This window comes from Gastrolobium bilobum, unplaced genomic scaffold, assembly GCF_033153095.1.
Source record: "Gastrolobium bilobum isolate Gb01-03AN ecotype WA unplaced genomic scaffold, APGP_CSIRO_Gbil_v1 utg7888, whole genome shotgun sequence".
Classification (NCBI taxonomy): Eukaryota; Viridiplantae; Streptophyta; class Magnoliopsida; order Fabales; family Fabaceae; genus Gastrolobium; species Gastrolobium bilobum.
The window spans coordinates 76,746-88,102 of NW_026898738.1; the positions used below are offsets into that span (position 1 = coordinate 76,746).

At 31.6% G+C, this 11,357-nt stretch overlaps 1 protein-coding gene across 1 annotated transcript; it reads left to right on the plus strand.

Annotated features, from left to right (window-relative positions):
- Window positions 1–1,881: 1,881 nt before the first annotated feature.
- Window positions 1,882–3,554, plus strand: LOC133283688 (ethylene-responsive transcription factor ERF057-like). The gene has a single exon (XM_061480586.1). It carries the CDS (start codon window positions 2,172–2,174, stop codon window positions 3,216–3,218), a length of 1,047 nt encoding a protein of 348 aa, XP_061336570.1. The 5' UTR covers window positions 1,882–2,171; the 3' UTR covers window positions 3,219–3,554.
- The last annotated feature ends 7,803 nt before the right edge of the window (window positions 3,555–11,357 follow it).

The following is an 11,357-nucleotide window of genomic DNA, read 5'->3' on the forward strand; positions in this document are numbered from 1 at the left end:
AACCCAAATAAATTGGTGCAGGCAGCTTTATTATTTTCAAAAAATTTAAAGGATAAATTCATTAGTGATAATAGAAAAATATTGTAGAGTCAAATATTTTCTCCCTAAGATGTGGCTTTTTTAAAAAAATTTAAATGAGTAAGTAGTGTCTATCACTTTATTTCATTTAACAACCATATTTATATTCTATTAATTTTTTTTTTTTGTAGTTTTTAACATTCTCTTAATTATAAGGTAGTATTAGGACTTTTAAATAATTTGTATTTTGCAAAACAAAATAAACCTCTGTACGATAATATAACAATTTTTTTTTTGTACGAAACTTGTAAGTCATAATATGATAATATATATGATTTCGTCCAAAAACATTGCATTCTGATTTATACCTATAGATTCCTGTGACAGTGCGTGAACCTACAGTCCTAGATGTTTGTGCCACAATATTCTTTTTTTTTTTTGGGAAACTTTATTTCTTAATAAAAAAAATTTGAACTTACCCTCGGGCTTAGTTTGTTATTTGCAAGCTTAATTGTTTAAGGCCCGTGTGGTACGTGGAATTTTTAGAGATTTTTGGAAAATTAAATTTTTTTAAATTTTTAATTTTCAGATATTATCGTATACTGAATGTAAAATTTATATTTTTGAAAATTGAAATTTTCGGGCAAAATTTTTTTTTCCTCTACCAAACGCCCCATAAGGGTTATATTATGGGTAATTGTAGTCTCATGTGACAGCAAAATTTTGTTGTCTCCTGCACACTTAATTTAAAGTGGGGCCTAGTAAAAAAAAATTAAATAAAAAAAGAAATGACACAAATATCGATGAATGGACATAAGATAAAAAAAATTTCCTATTACATAAGACTAGCATTGTCCTCGTATTATACTTACAAATGTTTTATCAGAAAAAATATTTCTGCAGTTAATGCAGATAAGTTATTTGTATTTATTTTCAAAACAAAGTGGTTTTGGGATTCAAAGATTAGAAAATTATAATTATAAAGATTATAATAACCCTAAAATAAATTAAAATTACAAAAACACCATAATTTCTGCCTCAAAACGACGTCGTATTGAGCTTACAACAGATAACTTATCTGCAGTAACTGCAGAAAAAGCGAACCCATGTTTTATTTATAAATTTTTATATGACTATTTTTGAAACTATATTTCTAGTTAAATCTATTTCCAAAAATTTATAAATATAATATTTTTCATTATTTAAAAACAACGGTAATATTTTTTTATGCTACTGGAGAAAGTTTATCTCATGTTATAAATCCTTCAAAATTTGAGCCATCAATTTTTTTTTTTCTTCTTTTTATTTATCGTGCGGGATCCACTTAAAATTATATATGTGGAAGATAATTTTGTCTCCAATAACATAAGAAAAAATAACTCCTAAAAACAAATCAGATAATTAATAACGCGATTGCTTTCTAGACAATTTTTTTTTTTTTTTTCTTAATTCCATACAAGACAACGTTTTGATAACGTTGTTGTGCAGATCGAGGGGGAGGGCCAATTCCATGAGAAAACGGAAAGGACAAGAAACACAATAAATACCAAAAGTTGACATTTCGAGGGCCACATATAAAATATAATTCATCTAAGCTTGACCCAATTAAATAACAACACGTGTACAAACAATATCAGGTGGAGGTGAAATGTGCCGGTCATCATGTGAGGGCATAGTATACGTGTCCGTTTTTAAAAGGATAACCATAATCGAATAAAGGTATTATTGAAGTTGACGAGGCAAGTAATTAATTATCAATTAAAGAAGAAAAGAACGTGATTAGAGCATGTTATGTACCCACTGAAACCCGTGTGCAACAGCAACAAGAGTATATATAAACCAACAAAAGGGTCCCCATGAAAATGCAAGAGTGGAGCTACCAAAGTGAGGCCACACAAAAAAGAAAAAGTGAGATAAGAAAATTTTCTCTCTTTGCAAAGACTAGAAGGGCGATTCAGGTACATATTTCTCAATTTGAATTTGGCAAAAATTTGAGTTTTTCTTCTTAAAAAAAAAAAAAAAACCCTCCTGTTCTCTTGTTTTGGAATCGAGACAGGTCTAGTTTTTCTTCATATACGTATATAGTTTAGTTCATTTTTTTTTGTTCCTGTTTTTCTCTTGGATTTGTTCACTTCTTTCTTGTCTTGTAAAGCATGGCAGCAGCTATAGATATCTATAATAATAATAATAATAATAGTAGTAGTTTCCTAGACCCGTGTAGTGAAGAGCTGATGAAAGCACTTGAGCCTTTTATGAAAAGTGATTCATCTAGCACTTCCTTAACCTCCTTTTCTCTAATTTCTTCATCATCTACTCCTTCCACTTGTTCCTCTTACCCTTCACTTTCTTCTTCTTTCCCCAATTTATATCCTAACTTTCCCTTAACACCATCAAGCACCCAAATGTTTTCCCACGAGTTCTCAAATCAAGCCAGTTCAATCAAACTGAACCATCTCACCCCATCTCAAATTCTTCAGATTCAAGCTCAAATCCATACTCAACAACAACAACAACAACACCATATATCTAACATGGCTGTAGCTTCCCTCCAAAAACAACACGCCCTCAACTTTCTTAGCCCAAAACCTGTCCCTATGAAGCACGTAGGTGTTCCTACAAAACCAACAAAGCTTTACCGTGGGGTGAGACAGAGGCATTGGGGAAAGTGGGTCGCTGAGATAAGACTCCCAAAGAACCGTACCCGTCTCTGGCTTGGCACATTTGAAACCGCTGAAGAAGCAGCTTTGGCATATGATAACGCAGCTTTTAAACTAAGGGGTGAGCATGCTAGGCTTAATTTTCCTCATCTACGCCACCATGGAGCTCATGTCTATGGTGATTTTGGGGACTACAAGCCTCTCCCTTCTTCAGTGGATGCGAAGCTCCAAGCTATTTGTCAAAGCTTGGTCATCAATTCGCAGGGGAAAACAGAAAAAAATCCCTGTTCTGTTGTGGATACAAAGCCTAAGGTGGAGTTTGATATGGCACAGTCCAACACCGAATATGGTTGTCCAGAGTTCGAGGATTTTAAGGTCGAGAACCCAACATCTTCGATTTTGTCCGATGAATCATCTGCTGGTTCGTCTTCCCCTGAATCCGATATTACTTTCTTGGATTTCTCGGGTTTTAATGAAGAGGAAAATCTTGGATTGGACTTGAAGAAGTATCCTTCGGTGGAGATTGATTGGGAAGCTATCTGAGTCATGAATAATTCACTTTATTATGTTAAATGGTTTAGATTTACTGTGTTTTAGGTTGCGTATCTGGGTTTGTTTTTATGTTGTAATTTAGGTTTGGTTTTTGATGTGTGTTGGGAGCAGCAGCTGCAATGAAATTTTTGAACAGTTGCAGTTGTTTTGCTGAGTCAGGTTAGTGTCCTAGATCGGTGAGTCATAGTTGTTATATATGGTTCTCTTGGTATGCTGGTGTTTTTTTTATTCCTTGCATGACCATGGGATCTTCAACTTGTGTGTCTTGGCTACTTGTTTTGTAGTTCAAATGTAATTAAAGTGCCTTCGAATATATCAAATACAAGTTATTGCAAAACAGTGAGCGTGTGATGGTATTTGATTCTATATTTCGATTATCCATTGTCGTCATTCGCGTGTCGTGTTATTTTATTGGTAAGAAAAGAAAAATAAGTCTCACTATTTAAATTGGTAAGATTCACATCATAGTTCATTCATGCGAAGGGGATTAAAAAAAAAAAAAAAAAACTAATCTCCCTAATATTAAATTGTAAGATTTATAGATTTTATTTTTGTTGTTGTGACGATAGGGGAAGTTTCTTGGCTTTCAATCGCAGTTAGAATCCTCCATAATTCTAGCTAAAGAGAAAAAATACAAGTTAGTGGATTTTGGATTGAATCAGCTACACGAGAGAGAAAAATGAATAGAACATGTAAATTTCACGTTTTAAAAAATTGTGGGATTTGCCTACTTTTCATTCCACATTTAGGTAACTGCAATTCAAGACATTCAAATCCGCATATTTCATTTATTCTTTCGTAGTGCATATTGTAGCAGATCGAAATATGAATTTAAGTATTAAATGATGGTAGCTCAGTTAGTCTCAAAAAATTGAAGAAGTGAGGGTAATAGTATGTATTCGATCTTCTCCAATATCATTTTAGAGAGAGATTTAAATCATTAATGGGAGAATTTTTTTATTGAACAAAAATAGTACCAAAGTAGATGGGACAATTGAAAGTTGGTGAAATATTATTTTCTCACGTCATTGTGCCCCCAATAAAATTTATGGAGTCACGAAGGGCCTTGTTATGATCATTTTTACCTTTATTTTACTGATTACTCAAATTCCATCCTTATTCTAAAAATTTAGACAAATTAAAGTAGTCACTTGGGGGATCTGCGGAAGGATAATCGAAGTAATTAAAGTACATTTTAGAACTAATTTTATTTTCATAGTGCTAGAGAAAATGTGGATTACTACCTATGTGAAATCCCTTGTGTTTGGCTATGAGTAGTGACCATGAGGATGTAGGTGCAATTAATTGGATTTACGGAAATGTTTAGACTATTGCGGTTTGGGATGCAATGGATTATCATCGTTTTTCTTATTTACCTCTTGATGCACAAATCTCGTGCAAAATCTTCCGATGAATAATTCTCCTTCACAAATCGCTCTATTCAGTGCCGTAGCACGAAAAATTCTTTGAGTTTGGCTAGTGGCAGATCTTTTAAACTATGGGCAAGGGAGAAAGGCTGATGTGTGGGCACTCTCTCAATACCAAGGAGATGATTTTATCTCAGTCTCTACCATCTCAAAGTGGAGACCCTCTCGGCTCATGATTTTTAGTATAGAATATATATGAATTTTAAGAAATCTCAGCTCAGTTTAATTGACTCTAGTTTTCTTGAGCTCTTCTTATATAATAAGCTTAATTGAGCTTTAGTAAAAGAGCAAAATCCAAGAAAGAAATCCTCGTATAGTTTAATATTCTCACTCTCTCTTAGCCACTCTTTGCTCTCAAATTTTGCCCTTTTAGATTCTTCACTTTACCTCAAAATCTTTTTTTTTTTTTTTTGTAATACCACTTTACCTCAAAATCTCATTCCATCTATTGATTATCCTAAAAAAGGAATGTGAACGGTATCAAAAACTTACAACTTTGGTAAAAGGATTCCGTGAAGAAAGGATAAAGCTAATCTTCCGCGTTGATCATTTACTTCACAGCCTTTAGTGATGTGGCAATGCAGCAAGTTGAATACTGATATGTGTGAAGTTTAGAATCTTATTTCTCCTCCGTCTAAGTTGCAAGTTGGGACAATTTTTTCGTTTACTTCACAGCCTTTAGTGATGTGGCAATGCAGCAAGTTGAATGCTGATATGTGTGAAGTTTAGAATCTTATTTCTCCTCCGTCTAAGTTGCAAGTTGGAACAATTTTTTCTAAAAATAAAGTTTGAATTGATTATATAATTCAATTGAGATTGGTTTGGTTGACTCTTTATTTTTATTTTGGTAGACGACTCTTTATTTTTATTATCAATACGAACTAATCATGGTCGGGTTAATTTAAATTATATGATGGGATTGACATATTTTTTTTGGTAAACATTTGAATTAGTATTTTCATTTAATAGGCTCTTTATATAATCTTTTTTTTTTTAATTAAAATAACGTTGTTTTATATTATTTTCAAAAAAATTAGTATTTATGGTATATTCACATTCGTGATATTTGGATAGAAGTAAAATGACACAAAGAACTAGGAAAGGTTAAACTTAGTAGCTTGATCATTCTTTAATTTGTTACTTAGTAAAAAAGCCTATTAAATATGAAAAATAAGTTGTAAACTCTCTTGCCCCAACATTTGAATCTTATAAATATTTCTACGTAAGTAGAAATTTCAACTTTATTCAACATCTTAAGTGCACACCGGCTCAACGATTTCGAATTTTCTGAATTAGGTAAATGAAATTATACTTTTAATTACTATTTTCACTCTATCACCCATGCAAACTTTTAAAATTCTCACTTTCTCACTCTGTGTCTTTTAAATTTCGGTTGCCACCTCATCTCTATCTTTCTTTGCCTTCAGTAACCACTAATTAATCCCACTCCCTAACTCAAGTGACTTGATTTGCTTTCCCTTCAGTAACGGCTACATGTTTGGAATTTCTTGCTCCTTTCTTTCCAAGTAGTCCTCTTTTTTACTTTTCCTTTGACGTCACTATTAAGCTATTCAAATAACTGCTTTATCTCAACGTACCTCACTTGTTGATAAGGAAGCTAACTACCTAGAAAAAAAAAAGTCTCAATTCGATATTCACCTAATATCTCTCGAACGAGTTTAAATATCTTTATTGTCTGACCTGTCCCGCATTTCGGATTAACCTCATAGTTGGCGAAACTTGTGAAGATATCGAAAAAGCTAACTAATTCAAAGAGGTAATTAAAGTTGAAGTAACTCCAAAAAAATAAAAAATAAATAAAGAACTGCTTTTATTACGCTCTGCACTCCGGATTAGTCCATAACTAACTCAGATAGTCGAAGCTTATGAGAATATCAGAGGAACCAACTTGCCTCAAATAAATAATTAGGGTTAGATTAACTAAAAAAAACTATTTTTATTGCGTCCTGCACTCCTGATTAGCCTATAACCAGCTCAGATAGTTAAAGCTTATGAAAATATTAAGGGAATCAACTTGCTTCAAAGAGATCATTAGGATTGAGTTAACTCAAAAAATATATATTAAAAAACTGCTTTTACAGCCTTTTTGTGCCACCACCGGTCTCTTTTAATGTATGTTTACTTAGCTTATTGGATATGCAACATTTAAAATCAAAATTTGTTTATTTGTCAGCGCAGAACTCGGGTTTATTAATTATATGTAGTGCGCCTAAAAGTATTATATGCCATGGACCGCTTTTGGTCTGAAAAATCTGTTAGTAGGCTTGAGTTGAAGCTCAGGAAACTGCAGCCCAGTGGGTGCATTAGGAAATTCTTTTAAGGAAGACAAGGCCCAAAAACATTAGAATCTAGGGTCATCACAAAATAACATTGAACACATCATGTGCTTGGGCTTTAATTAAAAGCGAAGATACCGCAAATCCCCACTCCAGGATTCAACATTGAACATCTGTCTGACTCACTCTGACCCAACAAAGGAGGAAAACATGAAAAAAGGGAAACAACTTTGTTTATTCGCCAGGATGTAACAAATGAATAATTAAAGGGTTTTATAATTATCATTCAACATTGAGAATTGAAATCTTTCTACACGTCCTTCAATTTTCATGCTGATGTGGGTCATACACATAATTTTTTTAACATATAGATCCCACATGTTTTTTTTCTCTACAACATAAGATTTCAATTCTATAATTTGAGAATTATAAAACTCATAATTAAATACAGGGCAAATCAATCACTTCTTCTGCTGCATGAGGAGAGAATTGATTGTAGGTGAGAGTTTGAAAATTGTGCCAGGAGACATTTTATTTTTTAATTTTATTTTAAAATAGTGGGACCCATAATCTTATCTTTACCGTAAGAGATGAGTAATTTTGCAGCAATAAAAATGTTTTATTCCTTAAGTAAGAGAATGAGAGAGACAAAAAAATGCATTTCATATTTTATGTTAAGGGAGTTTGAGAAAATACTACAATAGGAAACTTCCAACTTTTCTTTTCATAACATTTATTATCAAAGTTCCTAACTAATATAGTCAGTAACTGCAATGTACCTAAATAAATCGCTTTTTTTTTTCTTCCAGATGGTTTTTGACCAGACAATTAGTTCAGTGGACTCAGGTATTATGGGTGAAAAGTGAAATCAGTCCTACCAAATTTCGTCAATTCAGGTTTTCTCTCTTGTATTTATGCTTTATTCAACACAGTTACTCTCTTTTGAATAGTCATGTAGACAAACATTTGCAGATAATAATTTGGATGCCGCAACATAATGATTCAAGTTTCAACTTTCAACCAAGAATTCTAGACTTCATTTGACTAAAATTTAGCACAATAAACTTCGCAAAAACATTATTATGCATTTTGAGACAACAAAATTGAATCTCGATATACAACTCGTGTGTCCTCCACTTCAAGTTGCCAGAAAAAAATATTGTAGTTACTGATTATATTTTACATGTATTAGTAATATACTAATTAAAAAACTTTATCCTCTTTCAAATTTATACCTAATCAAAGCGTGGGAGTACTGAATCCTCAGTCTTTTGTGCACGCTGATTTGACATTATTGGCATAAGACTTTTAACAAACTTGCTTTATTAATAAATCCTTCTTGAAGCATATGGTGGGTTGTTTTTTATGGTGTGGAATAGAAAGCAATCTTGAAAAAAAGTAAAAAAATAATCCCATGCTTGCAGTCCAAGATATGTTTAAAGGAGAAATATTCGTTTACAAATTTTTTTTTACAAATTACACTAAGTATGATCAGTCATACACTATTGATTGAAGTATAACCGATCATACTTAGTGTAGTTTGTAAGAGTTTGTAAACAATAAATATAACATTCCCCATGTTTAAATGTCTCTCGCATTATTTGCCAACAAGAATTTGCCAATGCTGCTCATCGCATGTGGGTTTATTGTTCTCTCTTTAAATACTTGTCCATGTCAAGTAGGATTCCATGCGTGAATGCAGCTTATTTATATATTGTCAATCAAATATCCCCTTGAAAAGTTGATTTGAGTATTGGGACCTTGTGACGTGGGTGAAGGAAAATAACATCAACAAAAAGATTCACACATGGCTTTCAGAGCATTGTGAGCAATGTAGTACTATTTTATTCCAAGGCAAAACGATTGAACAAGAGAGGGGATCGAGGGAAAGTCATGTCCTCATGTCAACGTGAAATTGGCATTGATGCGAGTTCTTGATTAGGACAATTCCTCATTTTCTCTAATCTAAGGTCTTTTATTGGCATTCACCATCTTACTTGGATTTAGAATCTGTAAAGTTCTCCACTTTAAAGTGGAATTAAAATAAAAAAAAAATTACAAAAAGGTAAACTAAAAATTGGGTCCGTGCATAATTCATGCTTCAAGACCAATGAACTCTTCTCTGAGGGGGCGTGTTGAGATATATAGTCTCACATTGGTTGTATGAGAACTAATGTGGCCTTTATAAAGCCTTGATCACTCTCACCCTTTGAGCTAGCTTTTGAGTGGTGAATCCCAAAGTTTTTTACACTTGTGATGTGGGTGAAGGAAAATAACATCAACAAAAAGATTCACACATGGCTTTCAGAGCATTGTGAGCAATGTAGTACTATTTTATTCCAAGTCAAAACGATTGAACTAGAGAGGGGATCGAGGGAAAGTCATGTCCTCATGTCAACATGAAATTGGCATTGATGCGAGTTCTTGATTAGGACAATTCCTCATTTTCTCTAATCTAAGGTCTTTTATTGGCATTCACCATCTTACTTGGACTTAGAATCTGTAAAGCATGCTAATTATAGAGTGATCATAGACTTTTTGAAACTATTGGCCCATTGCACATGAAAAACTATAAGTAGGCGCAATTTGGAAAAATAAATAATTATTTGCCTTGTTGATTCAGAATGAAATTTTAGTTAGGTATTATTCGTCCAAATTCAACTTCTTGTAAAATAACGAAAAATTTATGACCAACGGCCACTAATATATGTTGAAAAGTTGAAACCAGCATTAAAAAGAGGATAGCACGTTTCGTGATTATTATAGCTTGATCTGAAGGATTTCTAAAATCCGACAACAAAGGAAAGAATCATCGAGAAAAATAATGGTATTTAAGGATGAAGTTGCAACAAGACTCCGGTCCTTTAATTTAAGGAATTCACCAGAGGGTTTAAAAGTTAAGGAAAATTTCAAAAAAAAAACCCTGTGATATTGCTTTGAATCACTTGCACCCTTATGTATTTTTATTAATTACTTAATCTCTCATCCACATCCCTCTTTAACAATGTTAGGAAATTAACTAAGTATATTTATTTTACTTCTTAGATGAAGAAAATAAAGTAATAAAATAGAAAAGAAAAATAAAAATAAATGTTATGAAAAATTAGAACACTTAATAAAAGAAAAAGAAAAAATAGTAAAAAAATAAATGTTTCAAAATAAAAAAATGTATAAAATAATAGAACAAAAAGAAATCACAACTATTAATTTCCATTACATTTGCTTTTATTTTTTTTATTTAGATATGTTTGATCTTTTTTATATCTCTACTTTATTCTCTCTTTTCTTTTTAATTTTTTTTACGAAAATATTTAGTAGATTGGGTGGCAAAAGACTAAAAAAAAATCTAGAAGAAAATCAAATTAAAATAGACGAAAAATAAAAAATAAAAAAATAGAAAAAAGGTTAAATATATCTAAATAAAAAAAGAATAAAATAGATCAAGGACAAAAAAACACAAATAAAACTAAATATATTGAAAACTCATAATTGTGATTTCTTTTTATTCTATTTTTTTATTTTATTGTTTATCATAATTTTTTCTTCTAGTTTTTTGCCTTTGGTAATTTTTTTTAATTTGGACTATTATTTTTTTTTCAATTTTAGTCTTTTATGTCACTGTTGTAATTATTAATATATATTGATCTTCTTTTTTCTTCTATTTTTCCTTTTGGTTAAATTAGTGTATCCTCCACGGGAGGCAATCCTATTCGGAGCGGATCCAAGATTAAAGCTTTAAATCTCTCGCAAAGATGATACTGGAGAGAATCGAACACATACTCTCACCATCACATGCTCAGTTCTCATACGCCAACTGAGCTAATATCATTTGGTTGCTTTTATTTTTTGTTCTTATTCTATTTTCTTTATTTTTTATTTTGATAAATTTTATTTTTTTTGTTTTTATTAAGTTTTCTAAATTTTCATAACATTTAATCTTTTTTTGATCACTTAATTTTTTTTCTAAGAAGGATAGAATATTTATATTTAGTTAATTTTCTATCAGTGTTAAGGAAGAGTATGGATGGAGAAAACCACATGAGGTTAAGTGATTAAAAAAAAATACAGGTATGTAAGTGATTCAAAGCAATATCACAGAGAGATTTTTGATCTTTTCCTAAACTTAAACGTGAGAGCTCAAAACAATTTTCATTGCAAAATCTCTAATTAATGTTTATAGTATATTTATTTTTAAATTTGTATAAATCACGAGTTAGTCGTTATTTTGTAAAAAGAATTAAAACTCGTTAGTGATGTTGGGTCTCACACTCGAGCAGAGTATATTAGAAATATTCAAGTATGAGTAATGATAAATATTCAAGTATGAGTAATGATAAAGTTTCACATCAGTTGTATGTAAACCAAACGATGATCATATAAAAGACCCATAGACCTATGACTTAAGG